The sequence below is a fragment of the Suillus fuscotomentosus genome (assembly GCF_016647785.1).
Source record: "Suillus fuscotomentosus strain FC203 chromosome Unknown F5891scaffold_128, whole genome shotgun sequence".
Classification (NCBI taxonomy): Eukaryota; Fungi; Basidiomycota; class Agaricomycetes; order Boletales; family Suillaceae; genus Suillus; species Suillus fuscotomentosus.
In genome coordinates, this window is record NW_024539640.1 from 1 (window position 1) to 24,953 (window position 24,953).

A 24,953-nucleotide genomic window follows, 5' to 3' on the forward strand; every position below is an offset into this window, starting at 1 on the left:
CCCTATTCATAATTATTACTGTACTCGCACACCCCTCTCGTTTTGGACTCTGACATTGCATTTTTTGGTTGCGGTCATTTTTTCTACCTGTAGAACATTACATCTGTTGGTACTGCGGCGATGTCACGATGATCGGGTTATTTATTCATCCTGAAAGGTTGAGGAACGTTTGTTCCTTCTTTCACACAACGTCTGATTTGACTTGGGCTATGTGAGACTACTTGATGATCGCGCACGGTGGTGGGCAGAACTGAGTCCGAACTTCTTCCGCCGAGTACTCTAACGGTAAAATTGTCCATCAACGATGGTCCCAGTGGAGATAACCGACACTTACATGCTAGTTAACTCCCTTGTTCAGCGTTTCAACCCGCTCCGGTTACAAGTCGTCAAAATCAAATTCCTTCGCTCCGACAAGCCCACCGACATCAAATGCCCGTCTTGTTCATAATAAGCGTCCGAGCCTTTCGGCGAAGCTCGGGTGATGCATTGGGCAGATCGTTGTCACGATCTCGAAGCTGTATTTTGGCACTAGAGCGAGAGTTGTCGAGATGTGAGCGCGGTACCGCATGCGTATCCAGTAATAGCGGAACTGTTGGGAGCTTTTTCGAGGTACTGGAAAATAGCGCTAGTGCTAGTGAGCGGGCGGCCGCCAGCTAGGATGGACCATATCCGGTGAAGCTTAAGCTTAAAGCCTGAGGATCAGCACAGCCGGTAAGAGCGATTTGCAACTCCGAGTTAGACAGCGGTGGAGTTTTTGACATTATGGCGTTCGTCGTGGGTTTTTTTTTCTTATCGATGCACCGGGTGCCGAGGCTTGAGCAGACGGTAGAACTAGTCTGCCTAATTGAATGTTCTATTTGGAAGCTACAAGACCATTAATTTACGGGTGATCAGTTCTCGAATTGAATGATGATTTACATGACTATAGGGTATAGTGGGCTGAATAGAATTAGAGCCTTGAAAAACATCATCGCTGATATCAAATGCCAGTTACATAATACTGAAATTTAGACATGTGTCAGTCGCCACGAATCCAATCTATCAAAATTTCTTGTAGGTTGACTCTGCCTGAGCTCGAGGGACCTCCCAGTGGTTTTAAGCATTGCTATCGAATACAAAATCACCTTTTCGCGCGAGTCTCTGATCACCTGGAGTTCCACCAATTCTGCCATTCGCGTTCTATCGTTAGCCAGGTACAGACCAGCTGGCAAAAAAAACTACCGGGCTCTGCCAACACTACAAGCACATACGATCCATATATTAGGTCGCGACAATTTATCGATTATGAATATTGAACCGTTCTCCCTCGCACTCTACACTGTTCACAAATTTCTAGGAAACGCGAAGAGTAATGTCCAAGAGGCTTACTCGTTCGTCAGACTCCATTAGCTTGGAGGAGGCCAAGGACCGTGACGTACAGCGCAGTCTTTGGCGTTCCATCTTCATCATCGCGACATGCACCGCTGCAATGGTGATCAACGTATGTCTTCATTGTAACCATGACGGCTTGCTATTTATTATTGATTATAGGTCTTTAATATCAGTTCTGTCTCTATCTCCCTCCCGAATATCGAAAGGGACCTCAATATCAAGGAAGAGCAGCTGCAGTGGCTCATCTCGGCCTATTCCCTCAGTTCGGTCCGTCATTGCTTCTCTTCATCTTCTTGCATTCGGGCTTACTTTCCTTTAGGGATGCTTTCTCTTGTTCTTTGGCAGGTTGGCGGATATCTATGGTCGGAAGAAGGCCTTCATGATCGGAACTCTCTCTCAAGTCGCATTTTCTCTTGGTTGTGGTTTTGCACAGAGTGAGTGCCACCTATCTATCGGTCCGCTCCATCCGTTTACATTATTATCACAGGTGGCACTACCCTCGTTATTTTGCGTGCCTTTCAAGGCATTGGTGCTGCCGCTACGATACCGTCTTCAGTGAGCATCTTGTATATCTTGATCCGGAATTCTCATGCAGTTTAAAAGCTCGGTATCCTGGCGCATGCATTCCCTCCGTCTAAAATGCGTTCAATAGCTTTTGCAACATTTGCAGCAGGTGCTCCTGTCGGCGGCGCATTTGGCATGCTCATCGGTGGTATTCTCGTACAGATAACATCGTACGTCACAAGCACAAGTTGTTCATGCGAGACGCTAATTTCTTGATGTTTGTATAAAGGTCGCACTGGCGCTCCACATTCTACTTGGTTGCAGTAGTGTCTGCTCTAACGGGTGTTTCCGGCATGATTTCATTCGACGCGGATGTTACTTCGACGGAAGCTGTCGACTGGATCGGTGCTTCCGTCGTTACTGTTGGGTTGGTCTTGATCGTATTTGTGCTTGGTCAAGGAGAAGTTGCTTCTGAAGGCTGGAAGACTCCATGTAAGATTTCTTCTGTGCCACGTATTGCTAAAATGCATAATTATTACCAGACATTGTTGCCCTTCTAACTGTTGGGATCATCATGGTTTCACTGTTCCTGCTTTGGGAGCGATACTTGGAGCAAGGTATAAAGGATCCATACAGAGCAGTGTCCGCATGGAGACCACCGCCATTGATGAGTCTCTCGCTTTGGACGCGAGCAAGGGGTCGGATGGCTGTTATCCTCGCCATTTCATTCCTGAATTCCTGTACTTTCACTAGCTGGAGCTTCTGGGTTCAGGTATGTCCATGTCCCGCTGCCTTGGGGGAACGAGAACGCTGACTACGTTCTGTTCAAGTTGTACTATCAGAACTACCTTTTGCTCACGCCTATGCAAACTATGCTCCGGTTCATTCCAATGTTCGTCGTCGGATGTTTGTGCAACTTTTTGGTCGCAATGTTTGTTGGAAAATTGTCTTTCGTGGTCTTTGCAGGTACGGCTTTGTGAGAAATATCATAATACGTGAAGCTGACCTGTCGTCCAGTCGGCGGAACGCTACTGACAGCACTCGCCCCCATTCTGCTTGCGCTGATTGACCCGACCGCAACGTATTGGGCGTTTTGCTTCCCGTCCACAATTCTTATCGTGGTCGGAGCTGATCTTGTGTACTCCGCTGGTATGATTTTCATCGCCAAGATCGCACTCCCACATGAGCAAAGCGTTGCTGGAGCTCTTTTTCAAACTATGGCACAGGCAAGCAGCATCAAACTGACTGTTAATGTTTCGTTCTGAGGTCGATTTATTTGGGATAGCTTGGCGCTGCAGTTGGACTTGCTGTATCAACGCTTGTGTTCAACATCGTGGTCAAAAACGAGTCTGCTGACCTTGGTGTTACCCTCAACTCTGCTGGCACCAACGCCCCCCTTTCCGCACAGCTGAAGGGTTATAGATCTGCGCAATGGACTTGCGCTGCGTTTGCGCTTATGGGTGAGTATTGCGAATTTGGCCTGGGTTGAGTGCTTTGTTGATGTGTATTGTCACGGTGAATAGCTGCGCTGCTGGCAGCTCTCTGCCTTCACGGTGTTGGGATTGTTGGACACAAGAAGACCCTCAAGCATGTTGACAGTGATCAGACAATAGCCGAGCGATTCGAATCCAAGGACGGCTAGATCCACCCATCTATACAGATATCCAACAACGACGACACACAGCGCCATCATCCCACCCTCTCTATTCAATCGTACACTCGTTTCCGAATCAAACTACAATTCGACATTGGACTAATTCTCTTCTGCCGCGAAAGATCTATACTATTTACACTCGTTTCTAACACTCTGTCTTTATCCGTAAAGCGCTATTCGTGTTTTTTTTCTTGATCTTGCACGACGCATGGTTGCGACTGGCGTTGCTTTCTTGATTAGTTTATTTGACGTGTAGTGGTTGCGTACAGATGCTTTTTTCCTCACCACTGGTTGGTATGTACTCCACAAGGTATCTCCACGCCATCATCGCACATAGAATGGAATATAGTGTTCTTTGAGACTCGTATCTTCTTGTGATGTCATGCACCCCTCGGCTACATCAGGAAACTTGCAAAATGACTCAACTACTGGCATTGCGACAGGAAAACAGTGTATCTACTGGCCGTTAATCTCGGGAAAAGAAGTGAGATGTTCAGAGCACTGTACTCATAGTTTTATAGTCACTAGCGTAAGGATATATCGAAGGAGAAACATAATGTCATAATATGGCCAAGCACAAACCGACGCGTAGCCAGGCTGGTCGAGAGAAGCTTTTGCAGAAGCACGGTGTTTGAATTGCCGATTGTGCCGGCGGTATTCAATACTCTCCATGCCATGGTAATCCATCGTGCCTACTCTTCTTGCATATGGTCATGCAACCATGGATTTTGCAAGGTAATTTCTGTTTCCTATGAGAAGGTCAGATAGGCGGCAAGTTTTTGCAAAACCGAGCGGTCACCATGTTGATCATCGGGTTCAACTTCGAATTGTAGCATGACGTATTTGTTGGCTGTAATTGTCATTTTTAGCACATCGATTACAATTTGACCTCTATGACTACCAACTATTCATTAATTGTACCAGGAAGTCTCTACTACAACGTTATTGGAAACCATAGAAGTCTTCCGAGGTACGTTTAGGTTTTTCTGACACAGGGGAAGTCGAGACACTCCACCTACACCGTCACTCGCCGCTACAATTTACGCGTGATCAGTTCTCCTTCTGGTATTCGGCAGATGTCGATGAATGTTCGACCGAGATCCGGTTAATCAATAATTACACATAAATTGCTTCCGCACGAGCTAGCGGGGATTTTTCTTGACCCGAACAACACGAGCACTCAAGTTTAGTCGTTCGATTGCGGCCCATGATGAATCTCAGGCTATCCTCCCTCGAGCGCTGTACTATCATTTCCGGGAAACACGACAAGTAATGTCCAAGGAGCTTACCCGTTCACCAATCCGTCAAGATTTCAGTGGCCTGGAGAAGGCCAAGCAACATGATGTACAGCGCAGTCTTTGGCGATCCATCTTCATCATCGCGACATGCACCGCTGCGATGGTGGTCAATGTATGTCTTCATTGTAATAATAATCTGCGATATTTTTTATGATGGCTTGCTATTCATAGGTCACTAATACCAGTTCTGCCTCTATCTCCCTCCCGACTATTGAAAAGGACCTCAATATCAAGGAAGAGGAACTGCAGTGGCTCGTATCGGCCTATTCCCTCAGTTCGGTGCATCATTATTTCTCTTGATCTTTCTACATTCAGGCTTACTTCCCTCTTAGGGTTGCTTTCTCTTGTTCTTTGGCAGGTTGGCAGATATCTATGGTCGGAAGAAGGCCTTCATGATCGGTACTTTCTCTCAAGTCGCATTTTCTCTTGGTTGTGGCTTTGCACAAAGTGAGTGCCACATTTGTCCGTCAGCTCTAGCCATTTACACTGTCATCACAGGTGGTACTACCCTCGTCATTTTGCGCGCCTTCCAAGGCATGGGTGCCGCCGCTACGATACCGTCCGCAGTGAGCATTTTGTATACTTCTTCGAACTCGAATTCTCATGCAGTTTGTCAGCTCGGTATCCTGGCCCACGCATTCCCTCCATCTAGAATGCGTTCAGTAGCTTTCGCGACATTTGCAGCAGGCGCTCCTGTCGGCGGCGCATTTGGCATGATCATCGGCGGTGTCCTCACACAGATAACATCGTACGTTATGTTATTCATATCAGATGCTGAAGTTTTGATGTCCTCGTAAAGGACGCACTGGCGCTCTCCATTTTATCTGGTTGCAGCAATGTCTGCTCTCACGGGTATTTCCGGTATGATTTCATTCGATGCGGATGTTACTTCGGCGGAAGCTGTCGACTGGATCGGTGTTACCCTCGTCACCGTCGGTTTGGTTCTAATTTTATTTGTACTTGGTCAAGGAGAAGTTGCTCCTCAGGGCTGGAAAACTCCATGTAAGACTTCTTCTGTGTCATGTATTGCTGAATTGCATAATCATTGCCAGACATTATTACTCTTCTAATTGTCGGGATTATCATGGTTTTGCTGTTTCTTCTTTGGGAGCGACACTTGGAGCAAGGTTTAGATGATCCATCCAGAGCACCGTCCGCATGGAGACCACCGCCATTGATGAGTCTTTCGCTTTGGACGCGAGCAAAGGGCAGGATGGCTGTCATTCTCGTCATTGCATTCCTCAATTGGAGTGGTTTCATGAGCTGGAGCTTCTGGGTTCAGGTATGTCCATGTTTCTCCACTCGGAGGAATGAAAACGCTGACTTCGCTCTATTCAAGTTGTACTACCAAGACTACCTTTTGCTCTCACCTATAGAAACTATGCTCCGGTTCATTCCAATGTTCGTCGTTGGATGTTTGTGCAACGTCTTGGTTGCAATGTTTGTTGGCAAATTGCCTTTGATCATCTTTGCAGGTATGGCTTTGTGCGAGGATCGTTGTAACATGTGGGGCTAACTTGTCGTCCAGTGAGCGGAACGCTACTAACAGCATCTGCCGCTATCTTGTTTGCGCTGATTGACCCAACCGTAACGTATTGGGCGTTTGGTTTCCCGTCCGCGGTTCTTGTCGTGTTCGGAGCTGATTTTGTGTACTCCTCTGGTACGATTTTCATCGCCAAAATCGCGCTCCCACACGAGCGCAGCGTTGCTGGAGCTATGTTTCAAACTATGGCACAGGCAAGCAGCGTCAAACCAGATAATACTGTCCTGTACTAAGGTCAATTTCTTTGGAATAGCTCGGCATTGCAGTCGGACTTGCCGTATCTACGCTTGTGTTCAACATCGTGGTCAAAAACGAGTCTGCTGACGTTGGTGTTACCCTCAACTCTGCTGGCACCAACGCGCCCCGTTCCGCACAGCTTAAAGGTTATAGGTCTGCGCAATGGACCTGTGCTTCATTTGCGCTTATGGGTGAGTACTGCAAATTCGGCCTGGTTGAGAGTGCGTTGTTGACGATTTGTATTATTGTGGTGAATAGCTGCGCTGCTGGCAGCGCTCTGCCTTCACGGTGTTGGGATTGTTGGAGACAAGAAAACCCTCCAGCATGCTGCCAGTGATAAGACAATAGTCGAGTCTGAGGACAACTAGTCGCACCCATAGCTACCAACGACCACACACGATGCTATGCTACCACGATCCCACCACCTCCACTTTCCACTCAATTGAGGTACCCTCGTCCCCGAATTAAACTACAATTCAACATTGCAGTAATTGTCTACCACCACGAATGCTCTATGCTACCTACACTTTCGCAGCACATTTCTGTCCTTACTCGTAAAGCATTATCAATATCCAACATGCAGTGGCCGTATTCAAATTCTTTTCCCTCAAAATGTACATGACAAGGCATCAACACATGAATGTCTTCGTACTATTGCGCGTAGAATGAAATTCAGTGTTCTTTGAGACTCGTGTGAATGAGCCATGCACCGCTCGCGATGGATTGATCAAGTTGAAACGCTTTGTGTGTGAGCATCTACGCCGGGCCTGCACACCTTCGACTGATGGTTTCTTGGAGTTTAGTCTCAGGACGACAATCAGATACGTCATAAGCCTATCTACAGCCTGGTAGTGACTCCGGCTGTGGCATTGTCGACGTCGAATAGATGTATTCTTCCAACTCGAATATGTGTTAGTCCCGCAATGTTTCATCCAGTGGACACTGCCAGATTGCCTATGAAACGTGTTTCCGAGTCCTGACGCTGCGAGCCTCTTTTTGTTTCATAGGGTTCATCGTAGGATTCGGGATAATCGTGGCGCAACCTGGTGGTACGTCATATGATCAGGGACTCGTGCTCTGAGAACACTGGTGGGTCACGTCCCGACTCCTGACTCCTGAGGCCTGATGTGACTCAGGCTGGCTGGGATCATGTTCGGAGCGCAGATGCCGATAAAGTTCACGCCCCAGGTCAAGACTCAAGCTTCCAGAGTATGGTCGACCAATCTCGGCGAACAATACATTAGGGTGCAAGGCACGTCCAATAACATTCGTCATCATTACAGAGTTGAAATTTGAAACGTTGAACCGTGCAATGAATACTACTTCCAACGGCTGCCTGATTAGGAAGACCTTATTGTCATGCTTCTCCCCCTACCCATCGGAATCGTCACACGATACAGTGATATCTCATGAGTATTCGCTGTTAGGCTTGTAAGTCTATTGTCTACCTCGATGGAATCTCAATGGCGGGCGTGTGACAGTGCTCAGTCGGACAGTGATACTACGATGAAATAGGACGGAGGATTTATGCGGAATTTCGCCAAGTTTTCTCAATGGTGAAATTGTTACAGTTCAAAGGTATATAAGGGCGTCGACAATGCGTTCTTGGTCGACTCACTCACCGTTCACCAGCAGTTTATCCAACTGCCATCTCTCATACAACACCTTCGACTACTCGTACAAGTCGCGCCCTATCCCAGAGCAATGGACTCGTTCTCAAACATCTTTGCTATTCTGTCCGTTGACGGTGAGAGGGGCCCTGCGTCGTCAGCACCAGTGGAGGAGGAGTCACAGTCGAGCTCCGGAGGTTGTTATTGCATCATTGCATGAACGCGATGCACACTGTTCCATTCATATACAAACGTAAGTGGAAATGATTATATGATTCGGAAAACGATGGTAGTCACCGTTGTTGGTTGTAGCTCCAGACACTGCTCCTTGATAACCAGGACAATGTCACATGCTCTGTAGTGTTTAAGCAACGGCACAGGGTTTAACGAGTAATACCACCACTTCACTTTATTTATTACAAAACACTTCGTTCAGCATGTTTTCGATCTTCGTTCGCCATTTTTGTTGTGTTTTTTTTTCGAGTTCTTCGGAGCTAGGTTGTTGGGTGTAGGTACAGGAAACAGTTTTGAGACTGTCGGATATTCTGGGAAGCGCACATATATAATTATCTGTAGCACCGGGAGAATGAACAATATTTACCTATTACGACCCACTACTTTTACACCTTTGCGTGCGTGTCAGGTTGACATAATCGCTAAAAAAATCAAAAGAGATGAAACAATCATTTACAAGCATTTTATCCCTTTTGGCCATTGTTTGCGTACTCGTTGCTCATAGTGAAATTGAATTCGACGTACTAGAGTTGAAATATTCAATGGCACTGTGCGAGGCGAACGCCATGAGCGTAATACCGCAGTCCGCAGATGTTTGTCATCTATTCGTCACGGTGATGTAATTTAGCAGGCCAAGGTGGGTGCATGCTTCATTTCAACAGCTGCGCAAGGCCTCATCGATCGTCATCTGGAATAAAAAATTAGGACACTAAAAATTGAATCGGAAGCTGAACAATGCAGCTCGTTCCAGCCCGTTACACTCGTCAATTCACATGATGCACCATCGTGGTGCATACACGATTAATTTTTTCGTAAACTCCACCCTCTCCTGCAGGATGGATTTATCTTTATCCGAGCACACAGCGAACATGTGTACAATTAAACACTCACGAGTTCGTCATCGTGATCACCATACTCACGACAATTCACCTCGGAGATACTATATACCTCGGCATGAGGCAATATTGCACCGGAAAATCACTTCAGGGAGCAATGCGGTGCATGAAGACCACGGTGTGTTGCTGAGGGGAAGAAGTGTAAGGAGGAAGAGAGCATGAGAATGTAGGCGCATCGAGATGAACTCCTTCCCTAGCACCAAAAAGGATCGGCCAGCTGATAAACCGAGAAGAAACTTTGATTTGACAATCAATAGGCCAGAAAACGACGAAAGAGTCATTTCGAGTCACATCCGATTGAGTTTGGCTTGCAACAGCTGCCACGAGTAGAGTCCGGGAACTCCGGATGGTTTGATGCCCTGGTTGGCCCGTAGGAAATGATGAGTCCGATTGTCCGGGTGTATAGATCCCTAGACCATCCGGCCGGATTCATCACAATAACCAAAACGACGAACGGAGTTGGAATCAGAGCGAGCATATCGCTATAGGGGCGCGGTATCAACCCAGTGCTGAGCGTGATATTCGATTTCGAGAAATTTCGGATAATGTAATCCTCAGCAGCTAAACCTGCGGTTGGATGACAGAAGGTTATCCAGAGCCTCATCATGCTGGTGATTACACATGATGTTCATGCACCACCGTAGGGACAGAGTAAAGAGGTTTCGAAGCCAGTTTGGGGAAGAGTCGAACAGGTTGGCGCACTTCAGCTTGGCCAGCCTCCCAAGAACCCTGAACGTGTTGTCTAGAGTCGTTGCAGAATGTAACCCGCTCAGGAGGGCCTGCTGCAATCCGACCCGTTTCAATCTCGGGGGCGCTGGGCGGAGATGGGGTCGGCAATATGAGAAGTCCTCCAGATCAATCGGAACAAGGAATGTAGTCGACGATTGGTACTTTGAAAAAAAGATGCTAGTTGTTTGAGTTGAACTCAAGACACCTGGCAGCCGCATCATCATCTTTTCCATCAGACTATTGCCATGTATTGTCGATGATCAAATGATAATTCCCAGCTATTTAGTTTTATGACCACGTGATGCGTCCGGGTTCTTTTTTTTTTTTTTTTGGACAAGCGATGTGTATTTGCAGCAACTGACTAAGTCTAGCTCTACAAGTACGCGCTATAGCGGTGTTCTAGGAACACCGTTCCGAGGGAAAATGCACTTACGCACTCCTACCATTTGGTGGGTGTGTGGGACTCTATGACTACCTGGGAGCCTCGTTCGTAGAGGGCCTGGGTGGTATGATACCCACTAAAACCTCAAGGGCGATAGCCCAGTTTTTGTTGTGGTTTGTGTTTGTTGTGATTACGTCAGCCCAGGTGGCTGTGACTAGATTTCTGTACGCCTCTTTCCGTATGATTACCTTGGCAGTGATTCTGTCGGTCTGTAGTCTCTTGTTTATTATTGTTGTCCATCTTTTGGTTACTGTTTGCTCGGAGTGTTGTACTCCGTTTATCGTTTTGTCGCATCTTAGAGTCCAAATTAGGTGCGCCGATTCCGATATCAGAATTCTTAGAAGTCTTGATCTTCCTTTCTGATTGTTATTTTGTTGTTCATCTGGGATTCCTCCATTTTGTCCGTTTATTGGGATTCTGTTAATGTTTCCACAGCCCATTATGGTCCCTGCTGTTATTCTGGGCCATGCTCCATATCTCGCAGGCCAGAGGTTGCTCGCGAGGTTCCAAATCGTGGTGCGTGTATTATTTGGGCATTCAATCATAATATGTTCAAATGTTTCAATTTCTGCTTGGCAGTGTGAGCATTTCGCTCGGTATTCATAGGTGGGGATGTTTGACCAGTATTCTCCGATACGGTATGCACCATGTATCGTTTTGTAGAGGAATTGTTGTATTTTCCGTGGTAGGTCCTTATTTCTGCATCCTCTCCAGATCGCTGCGTCCTCTTCTAGGTGACCGGTTAGGGTCTGTATCGCATATCTCGTGATATCAAGGTTACTAGTGGTCTTTGTTCTTGGTTTTATTTTAGCTTTTGTGCATATTCCTTTGTATGCTCTTGCTTGCGTAATTTCTGACAGTGCTGCACCTTGTAGGTTGAATTCGTCCGGTACTGAGAGGTCAATTATGTCCTCGTTTGCTTTGTTTGCTCCTTTGTTTGCTAGCCGGTCGGCTTGTTCATTACCGTGGTGGCCGTTATGCCCTTTAACCCATATAAACGATGTTTGAGCTGATCTTTTTCTCAGGTGATAGGTGGTTGCTCTTAAATATTCGCTATTTTCGACGTCTATCCATCCTCTGTCTTCCCAGTCTGGTAAGTTTTTGGTTAATCCTTCTATGGCGTATTTGGAGTCTGTGACGAAGGTTATAGGGATATATAGAGCGGTTTGTTGTAGTGCTATGAGGATTGCTGCTACTTCAGCGATTTGGTTTGATTGTCTCTTGCCTGGGATCTTGATGGCTTGGTTGTTTGGGTGATTCTCGTTTATCCATATTCCGCTTCCGCAACGTGCATCCTTTTTCCCGTTGTTGATACACGAGCCATCTGTGTAGATTGTTAATTTATCTTGTATTAGATTTAGGCCTCTTATCGGCGCTCGCAGCCTGTGTGCCGGGGTGAGTGATATAAGTTCTGGTTTTGCAAAGATTCTGAAGCCTTCATTTACGTTAGATCTTATGGTGATTGTCGGGTCAAAGAGTATCTCTCCCGTGCGGCGTATGTGAGCCTGATTGTTTTTCTCTTTTCTGTGGTGAGTCAACGATAGGTTGTCTTTCCTTGGTTTTGATTTCGTGTCGAATTTTGGGGCTAGTTTACTCAAGATTTCGTTGGCTACTTGTGCGCAGTTGTGAGGGTTTTTGCATCCTTTGGCTCTATCTCGTTTGCAGTCAGAGCATGCACAGGTTTTTTGTGGGATGTGGAGCGGGTCTCCTCTTAGGCGCGTCAGTCTTTTTCTACATTTAATCAGGTTTTTAATGTTCTTTATGTTATGTGTTTCTTGCAGGCATTTGTTTTTGGATTTATGGTACGTATTTTTTGGGGCGCCTATGTTATTCCATGCCGGAAGTTGTTTTTTGATGTCTTTGGACATTTTAATTGGGGCGAAGATTATATTATGTTGTTTGGCAGTTTGTACTATTTTTAGTGCTTCGTTGGGAAGGAGTTTTGAGTTGGGCCCTTTGGTCGGTGGATTCCAATTTTGGAGAAAGAAGTTGTCTAATTTGTTCCCGTCATTGACGTTCTTTTTCGTTTTTAGGTTATTTATCAGCAGGTCTATGACGTAGGCCCAGGTTGGCCGTGTCGGCATTATTTCCAGGTATGTTTTAACCCAAGTTATTTCAATTGCTTCGTTCCTGGATTTAATGTCTAGTAGGTTGAGACCTCCAGATTCTCTTGGTTGGTACAGTTGTTCCAGGTTAATGGGAGGGGAGCGCGCGTCATTCCAGATAAAGTTCCTGGTGATTTTTATTAACGCTGATTCTATATGTTTAGGCATTCCTTGTGCCTTTGTGAGGAATTGCATCATTCCTCCGACTATCATTTGTATTATTAGTCTTTTTCCGTCTAGGTTCGGGTGACTTTTGTTCCAGATTTTAAGTGCGTTGTTGATTTTGTTTAAGATGGGTTCCCAGGGTGTCGCATCGTCTGTCTTATTTCCTATCCATGCACCTAAAGATCTTATGTGATGGCCATCAGGTGCAATTTTAATGTTGTTCTCGAGCGGCTGATCATTTTGGTTTAGTTTTCGAGTGGATATGACTCGTTCTCTATGAGTTTTTGAGCCAATAGGTAGGATTTCCGTTTTTTCTAGGTTGAATTTGGCTCCGGAAGCTAAACACCATTTTGATAGAATTCTCTCGAGATCACTGTATCTGTCATCTTTATTCAGGAATATTGTCGTATCATCGGCATATAGATTGACTATTATTTTGTTTGTTATATTTGGGACGTTGTATCCCTGTAGGTGTTCTGAGTTTCTTAGTGAGCATGCTAATGGTTCTATTGCTAGGTCGAAGAGTAAGCAGGATAGCGGGTCTCCTTGTCTGACGCCTCTTGTCACTTTGAAAGGTGAGCTCATTATGCCATTTATTGCGACCTTCGTGTAGGCATTTTTATACAGTGCTTTTATTGTTTGAACAAACATCGGCGGGAGGTTGAACATTTCTAATGTTTCTATTAGGTAATCATGTTTGATTTTATCATAGGCCTTCTCCTGATCTAGAGCTATCAGGGCTCCATCTTCCTCTGCTATATCGGCGTATTCTATCATGACTTTCGCTAGACGTATCGGATCAAAGATTGACCTTTTCGGGATGAATCCGCTCTGGTCTGGATGAACGAGGGTATGTACCTCTTTCGCTAGTTGCATTGCTAACACTTTTGTTAGGATCTTGTAGTCTGTATTTAGGAGTGTAATGGGGCGGTAGTTTTCTATCTCTGTTCGGTCCTTTTTCTTGTAGATCGGGCACATCCATCTGAGGGCGAATTCTGATTGTTCCTCGATGCCGTGTATTTGTATATCGTTTATTATCATCGTAAGTGTCTTAATTATGTCAAAGCTAGGTCGTTCTTGTTGTTGATCTAGTATGTGTTGTTGGTCTAGGTGTTTCCAGATTTCATAAGGAATTCCATCTAGCCCTGCTGCGCTGCCCGCTTTTGATGTATATAGTGCGTCATGTATCTGTTTCTCGTTTAGGAGGTTATGTAGCGGTGAGTGTGGGTTTTCAAGTTTTTGTTGTTGCAGGATTTCTCTCTTTATCTGATCTCTTGTTCTTTCTCTTATTTCTTCTGTTTCTGGGGGCTGATTGTCTTTCTGAAGGTTCTCATGATAGTCTCTTGCGATGTCCGCCATTTTGTCCGAGTGTGTGGCGAAACGGTTTGTATTTGGTATTTTCAGTTTGTGTATTACGTCTCTTGGTTTTTTGATGCTGTTTATTTTCGACCAGTATTTGCTTATTGTTTCCCCTGTTGCCACCCATTTTGCTTGTGAGTGGAGTTGTAAGTTTTTATGACTCTTCTTTTCTAGGTGGTTGATTTCGCTTTCAAGCCAGGCTTTGTGGCGTCTGGTGAGCTCGTTCGTGTCTATGTCGTTGTTTTCTACTGTAGTCCTAAGGTCGTCTTCCAGCTTTTTGGTGCGCTGTCTTATTTTGTTAAGATGATCTTTGGCTGTTTTGCGGGCTTCTTGGCTTATTTGCATTTTGAAGTCCTCCCATATTTTTTGTGGGTTCGGGTCTTCGTTTCTTCGTTCGGTTTGTTCTTTTATTTTTCGTTGTGCTACCCTGCCGAGGTCACTTATTTTTTTAATTAGATTTGGGTCATTGATTAGACCTAGCGGCCATGACCAACGTCCTCGTCCTATGAATGGGGTGTTTGCTGGAGCGAAGCGTATTGAGACCATTCGGTGGTCTGTCGGTACTGCTGAGGTGCATGAGGTCCAGTCGCATATGTTTTGGTCGTGTCTGGGTGAGACATAGATTCTGTCTAGTCTCGAGTGTGAGTTTGTGTTGCTGTAGAAGGTGAATAATCTTTCTGATGGGTGTGTTTCTCTCCATGTGTCCTGTACGTTTAGTCGGTTTCTTAAGTCTCTTAGTGCGCTGATTGCGTTTTCATTGTCTAGTTTCGCTGGTGCTCTATCTAATGGGTCTTCTGTTAGGTTGAAGTCGCCTAACATGAAATCTGGGTGCGGTAAGTTATTTTCTTGCCATTTTTCATTGATCTTTTCCCAGAATTCTGGGTGTTGAGTGATGTTATTCGGGGCATATACATTTAGGATGGTAAGTTTTTCGTTATTATGCCATTTAATTATGAGGGCCATCGCTCTTCCTTGGATAAGTTCGAAGGTTTCGGTATTGTCGGCATTGGTAAGCTCTTGATTTATAACAAAAGCGACTCCCGCTGATGTTCCTGGGCGGTTAGGGTCTTTTGAATTGATAACTTTCAGTCTTCTCGAGAACAAGGTCTCTATTTGTGTCTCATGTTCGTCGTTCAAGTGAGTTTCTTGTAGGCATAGGATTCCAATCTTTTTCTCTCTCATAATATGTTGTATTATAGGCCATTTTGATATGTTACTATGTCCTAGATGTTGAGATGCTCGCCCTTTGATGTTCAGGGTTGCAATATGAATGTTTGCTCTCAATTTTTTCTTTCTGCGTGTGGTGCCGCTTTGGTTTAGGATAGCCTGGTTTGGCATTTGTGAGGATCCACCTCCTATCTCCCGTGTGTTCTCATTGGGGGAGGATCCGGCGGTTTGAAATCCTCCCCCTCCAATACTCGGAAGGCTTAGACCAAGACCGGGGAACGAACCGAATTGAGAGTTTGAGTTAATATTTTGAGACGAAGTGGTCGGTCTACTGCACCGTCCGATACGACCATCAGGAGGTGAGGGCTACCATATCCCGGATAGCCACGGTGGATATATGTTCGCACTTCTGGATTGGTAAACTCTGATTTCACCATACCTTTCGTGGTCACTTCAGCTTCTCAGCACGACGAATCCTTGGCCTAAATAGGCCTCCGTTTTTGGCAATTGCCGTTGGGACTGCCATGACTTTCCTGTCCCGCTACTGCGACCAGTATATTTGGGTCATGGGTAAATATGTTAGATCTCATCCCAGGGATCTAGCTTACGAGGGTTTGCAGCTTAAGGTCAGAGTTAAGGCCGCATTTCGTATCCTTCAAGTTTTAGTTTTTCTGGGGAGCGGGGGTTATATTCGAGTACAGGGATACAAGGCTTGTAGGAGGTAGGGCAACGAGATATGTAGCTAGGGAGGTAAGATGTTCAGGTGGTTACAGGTGCATGTACAGATAGCTGGTCGCGACAGGGTCTATATGTAGAGCTTAAGCAGGGGTTCTCCTTCCCCTTCCTCTACCCCTCGTGTTCGTGTTGGAGGGTCTCGGGTTGGCGTTGTGTTTGGGACCGTTCCAGAGAGGGACATTGGGGAAGGGACATAGTCCACGAGGATGAGCGATTGAGTGACAGAGTGGGCATGGAATGAAGTTGACTGCGGTGCCGCTGCCTTCGAGTTCCGAAGGGTAAGTGAGAGAGTGTAGGTAGGCTCTTAACTTAGTCCAAACGGTGGGGTTGCTTGTAGGGCTCACAGCGAAGATGTTGTAGCGGGGTAGAGAGATTCCACCGCTGGCCTTGAAGTCAAGGCGTTCAACCCAGAGAGAGTTGATGAGGTCCCAGGCCGCGATGTGAACTTTTTCTTCGGGGATCTCGCATTCAGAGAGTATATCTCCAATGTCCCATCTTGTCACGTCCTCCGTCCATGTGTCGTGGACGGCGGACTTGACTGTGTTGGTGTCCGTCGTAGAGAAGCCGTGTAGGCAGAATAAAAGGAGAGGGGGGAGTTAACGCTAAATTGATGTGCCGCAAAGGAAATGTCTGTTGAAGACCATATCCATTGATTCAAGATTAAAGTCTTCGTCTCCTCCGAGATGTTGTATGCTAGGAAGCTGAGAGGCCGGTCGGTCTCAGCGCAGTTGGCTTCTGGGCATGGTGGGGAGACTTTAACTTTCTGTTCGTCTTGATGAATGAAGTGAGCTATTTCGGTGATTGCTCTGCGCAAGCGCTCGACGAGGATAGGGCCCTTCACTGAAGGGTTCTTTCCATCGTGGTCGAAGACTCTAATGAGGATCTTTGGGTGTGGGACTTTCAACCATGCTGTGATCACTTTGGCGGCTTGGAAATCGAAGAGCTGTGCTGCATGAGCTAGATGGATGTGAGGGAATCCGCCCTGGGGGACTGGGGTGAACTGAGGTATGACCGTTAAAGAATTGATGCCGTTTGATCTGATGATGGATCTGTTGGTTTCAGCTACCGCGAGGTGCGCTCGAAGGAGGTCTTCCTCGGTTGAGGGGGCAGGTATAGAGGTTTTCGGCAGGACGGGGGTCAGATTAGTCGATGGGGGGGAATGGTCTGTCATGACTTCATCGTCTGCGTCAGATGGGGGGTAGGGTGGGCTGTGTGGGTGAGGGGTAGGGAGCATCTCGTCTTCCATGTCGAATGTTGGGACGAAGGGTGGATTGGGGGTGGTAACGAGGGTGGTGGTGGGCTCAGGGATAGATGTTGGGGGGATGGTAGCCCTTGGGGTCGGGGATGGGGTGGAGGGGGCTGACGCGATCTCTGTCGAGTTGTCCCCTTCATCTGCCAGGACATTGGGGGGGAAGAATTGTGAGCCAGAGCGTTGATGTCTGGGAAGGGATTGTCTAGTTCCCATGGGGGACGGACGAGCACTAATGTTGGCTGTCTTTGCGCTGGATTGGTCCTTCATCGTCGCTGAAGTGGTTGGGGTGTTCGGTCGGTGGGTCTTGTGTTATATAGGTCATGGTTTCATTAGGGTAGGTGGCCTCGTTTTAGGGTGTGAGCTTCATTAGTATTTGGGCTGTGTGTGATTTTGTGTTAGTTTTAATGTGATGAGGGAGTTTATCAGGCATGTTGCATCGTTTTTCTCTCGGAAGAGGTGATAGTGGGGTTCATGTTTCTCATTTTGTTTAACATGTTTTGATGGGGGAGGTTCATACGTACTCGGTTTTGTCGGGAGATGCGTCTGGTTTTCATTCCGGTTTGTATGCCTGTGGTTATTTTACGTTGGCGTGTTAGGGAACAATTTGGTTGGGAGATAGTGGCAGCGTGTTTTCGCTTGCGGTGCTTAGTTGTCTGGGGTATCCGTTATCATAGCGCTTGATTGATTTTATTGAGGGCATGTGGGCAAGAGTGATTATTTGGGGGGCCAGGTTGTACTGTGAGCTTTTTGGCTCGACCTTGCCCGCTTTTTCAGCGTGGGAATTCCGACCGCTGGTGGTGGTACAGGAACAAGGGCCCCCCTCGCGTCCGGGTTCTGCCAGCTGAACTCCTTGCCTGAAAGATTTTGTTCTGACTCAAAGAGCCTCAACGACGCATCGCTGCAAAAGCCAGGCGAATAGGCAAACAAATCGAATTCTGGAGGCCACCAGCTGCGGCTATAGTTACTGAACAAGAGGACGGACGCGTTTGACAGATCGTAGTCTCTTGAGATACCCGCTCTGTGATGCGGTAGCGATCTCAAAATTGTTAGAAGAAACTGGTTGGGAGGAGAACAGGTCTATCTTTAGGGCTTCGAATGACTTCGAAAGGGAAGAAAATATTGTTTTTTTTTGCGATAGGGAATCGCACACAAGTCGATGGTGAGTATTTGAGTAGCTGTAAATTGTGGTCAAGAGGAACTCAAAGCGCCTCTCCAGATATGACGAGCGTGTCAACACACACCACGTTTTCACTGGCACCTTGAGAGCGACACTATGATTCGAAGGACTCGATTGCCAAAATGACGCTTATCAACATTCTTGCTCTGGAGTAGATGTCTCGCCCGCAAGCAAAAGTGAAGCGTGTCATCAGCGTGAATCTTGATCGAAGGGCACAAGCAGCCGTCAAAGTTGTATGTGTTCTCGTCAAATTAAACGTACGCTATGCAACCAATTTTATTCAATCAGATAGTCTCCGATCAATTTCCTGTCAGCCCGCGCACTTTCTGTCGCTCTCAGACTCCCGTCTAGCACTCCCGATTACGCTCTGTCTTCGCCACGCGCGCGATTCTCGTGACACTCGTACAACTTGCATCTGCACACGCGCCGCTCAACTTAAACTGAGGTACTCCCGTTTCAGCCACACCTGAGTACACACTCACTTGAGGCACCAGGAAGATCGAGCGGTTTTTCTGGCCATGCGGTTAGTATCTTATAAAGTTTGTAAGACGTGTCTGAAGGCTCGCAGCCCAAACATGCACTGTGCAAGCGCGAACCTACATAGCACATAGTTTAAACGTAAACTTTGGAATTGTTTAGGCAGGTTATACTCCATTCCCAGTCAGTATCGATAACCGACAGACTGGGATATTTGCAAGACATACATGATTTCGGAGATTAGCCCAACTTAGTGCCAGTGTTAATCAACACAAAAAATCGGTTACCATAGACTGACACTCTTCCAATCTACACCAGAACATACATGAGTTATATAAATACCACGACGAAACTTTGAGTATGTAGGTCCACCCTCCCAGCAAAGCACCCGGCAAGCATTTCCCGTGCCCGTGTCATACAGTACTGCTAGTTGAGACATGTCCATGCTCCTGAAAGGCAATCGAAGTCATGCTTGTTGCAGTATCAGAGTCGGCCACGATCTTGGCGTGGTATTCTCTAACGCTGAGAAGGAGACGCGGCCCCAGCACAAATGTATGGACGGCCAAGAAAATCTCAAGAACACCATTGAGTACCAGAGCTTCCATAGAATGTAAATTCTACAGAAATGATGAGCGGTAGTTCCATGTAGATGCCAGCGACGGGTCAGCGCACCGAGAGCTTTGGAGAGATATAACCAAGCCGGGGGCAAGACATACAGACAAAGCTAGCACGTGCGGAACTTGAGCAGAAAAATATTACTACATTCATATTACAAGCTCACCTTACAAAATAAAACGCTTGAGATTTCATCAGCACTCTGAAACAGTCCCTGACGGTCGATCTTGTCGATGGGCCGAGTCGTCGCAGGTCACGGAAGTGTTTCACAGAAATCTGAACTAAAAGACACAGCACAAGGACCTCCCAAAAGGACATGAGCACCCAAATCATTGGGGTCATAAGCTGGTCTCCCCCCCAGATCCGTAATCGCACATGTATGTGCCAGAGAGTATCAGCTCCTCTGGTGTTTGTCCAATAAGCTGTGTTCAGGTCAACAATTAAAGCTTACCTGCTATTGTGTACTTGAGTATTATTGCCCCCATCACTACGCAGGCGATGATAATAGCTAGGAAGATCATCATAAGAAATATAAGCATCATCCTAGATCTCTGATACACGGCATATAACCGGGCAATCATGATGACTTTCATCATGTTTCAGTCAGGTTAATATCACTGAGAAATTGCAGCTGGATAGCAGCTCACCGCCCAACATGACAGCTAAAACCGCAGTTGTCACCACTAATGCATAGTTCACAATATTGCCTGAAACGCACAATTAGTGATCGTCCTCGTAGTAGGATCAATGTTCCGACTCACACCTATTGAATGATTGTGTTGAGCCACATTCAATGTTCAAAATCCCACTCACCCCTACAAATAAGCGTATTCATTGGATATGGATAGATGGTTGTGGGCTACTTACTGTATCTGTCAGCGAGACCGATGGCATATTCTCTGTGTGCTGTCTTGTCAGAAGACTTGAACACAGTATATATGAGACATACTCAGAACATTGACACTAATTCCCAAAGATGAGCTATTAGCAGTGCCAGTTCGTTGGTCTCGACACGTACACATGATATGGTATTCCAATATAACGTATCTGGAACATTCTGGAGTCAGCACAACTTGCCAACCCACTATGGTATAACATGAGGTACGAACAACGAGATACATCACTGTCATAAGAGACCAATGTTGCCTCTGTCGCAAATTCAGTGTATTCTCTTATTTTTCTTCTAATATGGGACTCTCTCACTCACCCAGATCAGTTCAATCTATGACCGTTCTTAGCGAGTTCCTGCTCCAGCGATAACATCGACCTACCTCTTGTCCGAGTGTTAGTACTAGAGTGATCATAGTAAGAATGTCAGCAATTTCCGAGCACTATCCCGCTCACCCCAATCATATACCACCACGATGCCGGCGGCAACTGCAAAAACGCCAAGTCAAGGATTAGATCGAGACATCACCAAACTGATGACGAACCTGCCCAATAACTAAAAACAAGTGACCAAGTGACCAGCGGCCACCAACTGGAATCATTTGAGACTATGGTCATTTTCGAGGGGTAGGTCTGAGCGAGTGGGGGACTGTGTATAACGATAGCATTCAGGTAGATATATCACCGCACCGCTTGCATCGCCAGTGATGTGATATGAACTTGAAGGAAAGAGTGAAACCCTCGACTTAATTTTGGAGTGTGGCTCTGCAAACTAGTATCACCGTCGCACGCAGATATTCGTCCATCAGAAGAGTCCCAACAGTCGTTCGTGATGTCATCATGCCGGCAACTCAAAGTTTTCCACACATTTTCAAATGTTCTTGCTGTCCTGCGGTGCACATGTATCAGTTCAGGAGTTCCGTAAGTGAAACCGTGTCGTCATTGATCAAGCGTCTAAGCATCATCAACAAGTGTTTGTATTCTTTTGGCCTTGCTGGCCAAACTTGAGGTGTAACACCCCACTGATAACTTTTAACAAGGTTTTATTCTGTGGCATGGCAGCAGAAAAGTAAGAAAAGAAACACAGGAATAAATATAACTCGCCTTATCATGGTCATCACTGTCCGCTCAATCACTAGCACTGACTCGGCGTTCTTCAAGTTTGAATAAAGATATGGTACTAAGACCGAATCGGATACCAAGCGCACTATTCCCGCTACCTTTAGGTAGTGGGTTTTTAGGGTCAGGTTTTTTCGCGATTATACGCGGCATAGTGTTTTGGAAATTCATTGCTTCTAAAAGGCCATAAGTTCTCACGGTGGTTCGTGCACGCCTGATTAGTGTCGTGGTTCAAACGTTCATACCCTCGTTTTCTTGATACTCATCTGCTATCGACGTATCGTTATGTCTCAAATCACTGATGTTGTAGTATCTTCTGATAATAACGGTTCAGTTCACGGTTCATCCATAAACGGTTGCGCGACTGGTTCAAAATCTCGTGATTGTGTGCAAGGAGAAGCTCTTATTCGTGATATGCTATTTTCAGCTTCTCCGACGCAGTCACTGTTTTCTGCTGATGCTACTCAATTAATTTCTTTGGTTCAGGATCATGGTCTTCAAATGCAATTGTCACCTGCTGAAACGAAACACCACCTTTTGCGACATCTGCTGTCTGGAGTTTGTATTCATGCGGGAGCCGGCCAAAGCGGTCCCAAGGCTTGCGGGCTTATTTCTCAAGGTTTTTCCGACGTTTCTTCTCTTCTGGGTTATGTCGTTCGAGAGGTCTCGATCTCTCTATCATCGACATTATCGGTGGCTTCTCTTAAAGACATTGTTCGTGCTGCTGGAGAAGAAAGCTCGCTCGTCCACGCGAATCGTGCCGACTTGATCCGTTTGCTGTCCCATCGGTGTGTCAAGTCTTCGGAAGACGACGTCGTATTGAACGAATTGTTTCTTGGTTTCGAAAATCTATCTCATTCTTCATTGCATGCATACGCTGTAATTCATGGTATTCAATTTCAATCGGCATGTTCCCGCGAAGCTTTGTTGCAGATGTTGATGCACCATTTGTCCGACGGCAGTTGTTTGCACGGCAAGGATCTCTTCCAAGGTTGTTCACGTGTATGTTCTGCTTGTCATTGTGATTCTTCTATGGATGCAGTAACTCTTCAGATTCAATTATTGGATGTCGTAGGTTCTCGGATGTCTGCAAGACCTCTTCGCCGTCTTTTTCGCATTCATAACATTCAGCATTCCACAGGTGATAATTTGCGTGTGCTGAGAAAGAAATTACGATCATTCCTTTCTATGTTAAAGAAGGGGAAACACGCTGAGTTGCAAAGTGCAGAACAAGATGCGCAATTTATCCTCGCAGAGCAGACCAAGGAGAAAGTTCGACAAGCGTGGCCACGTTTAGTGGATGACGGAATTAAGTACAAGGTGCGCTGTGCATTTCGTGAGCAAATATCGGTTGATTCTCTTGCGACTTTTACCTGCGCATGCTGTGCAGAGGCGTGTCCTGTACGCCAGCGTGAATTGGTTACACCTTCTGAACTAGATTGTGATATTCTTCGGCGTCCCGATCGACGTCTCCATGGCAAGGGTGGAAACTTGGATCCATGGTGGCTACGTTCTACATCTTTTCCTTCTGCCACGACACACGTTGATGATGCTTTGGTGGATGTTCTTATTGACGATCATGGCGTGCATCACGACGATGAACATCGCATTACTTTGGCTATATGTGTTTCGTGTCTTTCGTCGTTGCGGAAAGGCAAGCTTCCTTCCACTGCTCTAGCCAATCATCATTATCTTGGCCCTGTTCCAAATGTATTACGGGATCTCACAGTCATTGAAGAGGCCATGATTGCTCGTTGTCGCGCTAAATGCTGGGTGGTTCATTTGAAAGAAGAAAATCAGGGCCTCCAATTGCCATATTCTCAACGGGGATTCAAAGGTCATATTATTATTTATCCTCAGAATCCTTCTGCATTACTAGATGTTCTTCCTTGTACTCTTGATGACGTTTCCACACCAGTTTGTGTGATCTTTGTAGGATCGAAACCACCTTCAGCAGAGTGGTTACGTACCAAGGCCAGACCCTTGATAATCAGGCGTGAGCGTGTGCGTAATGCTTTACAATGGCTTGTGCAACATAATCCTTTGTATGCTGAAGTTGTCATTGATCATACGCTTCTCGACAGTTTACAAGAAGAACAGACATTGCCTGTGCATATTCAACATGTGTTGTCTGATCAATCTGATGATCTTCTCACTTCGAAATATGATGCGCCGTCTTTGGATTCTGAAGGCATGGTTGATCATTGCGATGCTACAGACATTCCTGTGCCATTTTCTAACGTGGTAGTTACAGATGTGGATGCACACGCCCCTGCTAATGAGTTACGAGCTGCTGCGTTACGACACGTGAAACAGCGTGGTGGAGGATACATCGAAGTTCCGCATGGTCCTCAGCCTGTCAATGAGTTCTTCAATCCGCAGTTATTTCCAATGATTTATCCGATCTTGTTCCCTTATGGTCTGGGTGGCTTCGAGGATTCGATTCGCACCACAAGGATATCCATGAAAAAGCATGTCAAACACTTATTTTCTCTCACAGACAAACGTTTTCAAGAGCATTATTCGTTCTTGTTCACCGTTTTCAATGTACTGCAATGACGAGAAATTCTTTTGCATTCAAGCCTGAAGGTTCGTCGTACGGATTTCTCGTCTGTTGCTCGAAATTTTGCAATGGTGTCTCCTGAAGCAGTCCATGTGGTGTCCGAGCGTGTAGCTCAGGGTGACAATCAAACAGCCTATTCTGATGAAGAGCGCAAGGTTCTCAGTCTTATGCAACAAGTGAAAGTTGTCTCGTCACATGTGCGAGGATCAGCTGCAGCTCGACTCCATATGCGGAATGAGATACGAGGTATGATGATGGCTCATGGTCTGCCTAGTTTCTATATTACCATAAATCCTGCAGATGTTTACAGTCCTGTGGTGAAATTCCTTTCCGGTGTTGATATCGACATTGATAACCTTTTACATGCTGACGTGCCCAATTTTTTTGAGCAATCCATCCAAGTCGCAAGGAATCCGGCTTTGGGAGCGAAGTTTTTCAACATCTATATGAAAGCGTTTATTTCATGTGTGTTAGGCTTTGATCCCTCAGGTTGTGATGTTGAGGGTGGAATATTGGGTTTAGTCAAAGGTTATTATGGGTGCGTTGAAGCGCAGGGTCGTGGCACTTTACATTGTCATATGTTAGTGTGGTTGGAGGGAGCTTTGGATCCGAATGAGATCCATGACCGAGTTATGAAAGACAAAGATACGGATTTTCAACATCGCTTGCTCGCATTCTTGGATGATAGCATATCTAATTCATTGCCTGACGATCCAGATCCTTGTTGTGCCATCAGACATTTGGCTCCAGTATGACAAAGCTTTAGCTAGCTTTATCTAATGTATAATATCAATAATATGTATCACAATTGTA

The 24,953-nt window shown here is 46.0% G+C and overlaps 4 protein-coding genes across 4 annotated transcripts; 3 read left to right on the forward strand and 1 right to left on the reverse strand.

Moving 5' to 3' along the window:
* The first annotated feature begins 1,019 nt into the window (after positions 1 to 1,019).
* Positions 1,020 to 3,896, forward strand: F5891DRAFT_1069634 (major facilitator superfamily domain-containing protein). Its single transcript, XM_041363245.1, has 11 exons — positions 1,020 to 1,480; positions 1,531 to 1,638; positions 1,691 to 1,805; positions 1,859 to 1,926; positions 1,975 to 2,105; positions 2,165 to 2,367; positions 2,418 to 2,647; positions 2,706 to 2,841; positions 2,893 to 3,101; positions 3,161 to 3,335; positions 3,399 to 3,896. The coding sequence occupies exons 1-11, from the start codon at positions 1,352 to 1,354 to the stop codon at positions 3,515 to 3,517; spliced, it is 1,623 nt and encodes a 540-aa protein (XP_041218068.1). The 5' UTR covers positions 1,020 to 1,351; the 3' UTR covers positions 3,518 to 3,896.
* Positions 3,897 to 4,820: 924 nt separating this feature from the next.
* F5891DRAFT_1069643 (major facilitator superfamily domain-containing protein) lies at positions 4,821 to 7,293 on the forward strand. The gene is made up of 11 exons (XM_041363246.1): positions 4,821 to 4,939; positions 4,999 to 5,106; positions 5,160 to 5,274; positions 5,326 to 5,393; positions 5,445 to 5,575; positions 5,627 to 5,829; positions 5,880 to 6,109; positions 6,167 to 6,302; positions 6,356 to 6,564; positions 6,624 to 6,798; positions 6,866 to 7,293. The coding sequence occupies exons 1-11, from the start codon at positions 4,928 to 4,930 to the stop codon at positions 6,973 to 6,975; spliced, it is 1,497 nt and encodes a 498-aa protein (XP_041218069.1). The 5' UTR covers positions 4,821 to 4,927; the 3' UTR covers positions 6,976 to 7,293.
* A 1,964-nt stretch (positions 7,294 to 9,257) lies between these two features.
* Positions 9,258 to 10,282, reverse strand: F5891DRAFT_1069654 (uncharacterized protein). Its single transcript, XM_041363247.1, has 2 exons — positions 9,329 to 10,282; positions 9,258 to 9,280 (listed from the first exon to the last, which is right to left on the reverse strand). Exon 1 carries the CDS (start codon positions 9,952 to 9,954, stop codon positions 9,625 to 9,627), a length of 330 nt encoding a protein of 109 aa, XP_041218070.1. The 5' UTR covers positions 9,955 to 10,282; the 3' UTR covers positions 9,258 to 9,280; positions 9,329 to 9,624.
* A 13,038-nt stretch (positions 10,283 to 23,320) lies between these two features.
* Positions 23,321 to 24,136, forward strand: F5891DRAFT_964317 (uncharacterized protein; the record flags this gene model as incomplete). The annotated part of the gene is made up of 1 exon (XM_041376085.1): positions 23,321 to 24,136. One exon carries the CDS (start codon positions 23,321 to 23,323, stop codon positions 24,134 to 24,136), a length of 816 nt encoding a protein of 271 aa, XP_041218071.1.
* Between the last annotated feature and the right edge of the window lie 817 nt (positions 24,137 to 24,953).

Bases quoted from the DNA above. Each gene is read 5' to 3' on its own strand.
- F5891DRAFT_1069634 (XM_041363245.1), top strand. From the start codon at position 1,352: ATGTCCAAGAGGCTTACTCGTTCGTCAGACTCCATTAGCTTGGAGGAG. The intron at 1,927-1,974 runs GTGAGCATCTTG...GCAGTTTAAAAG, and splicing joins CCGCTACGATACCGTCTTCA to CTCGGTATCCTGGCGCATGC. The intron at 2,648-2,705 runs GTATGTCCATGT...GTTCTGTTCAAG, and splicing joins GCTGGAGCTTCTGGGTTCAG to TTGTACTATCAGAACTACCT.
- F5891DRAFT_1069643 (XM_041363246.1), top strand. The intron at 6,110-6,166 runs GTATGTCCATGT...GCTCTATTCAAG, and splicing joins GCTGGAGCTTCTGGGTTCAG to TTGTACTACCAAGACTACCT. The intron at 6,303-6,355 runs GTATGGCTTTGT...CTTGTCGTCCAG, and splicing joins GCCTTTGATCATCTTTGCAG to TGAGCGGAACGCTACTAACA.
- F5891DRAFT_1069654 (XM_041363247.1), bottom strand. From the start codon at position 9,954: ATGATGAGGCTCTGGATAACCTTCTGTCATCCAACCGCAGGTTTAGCT.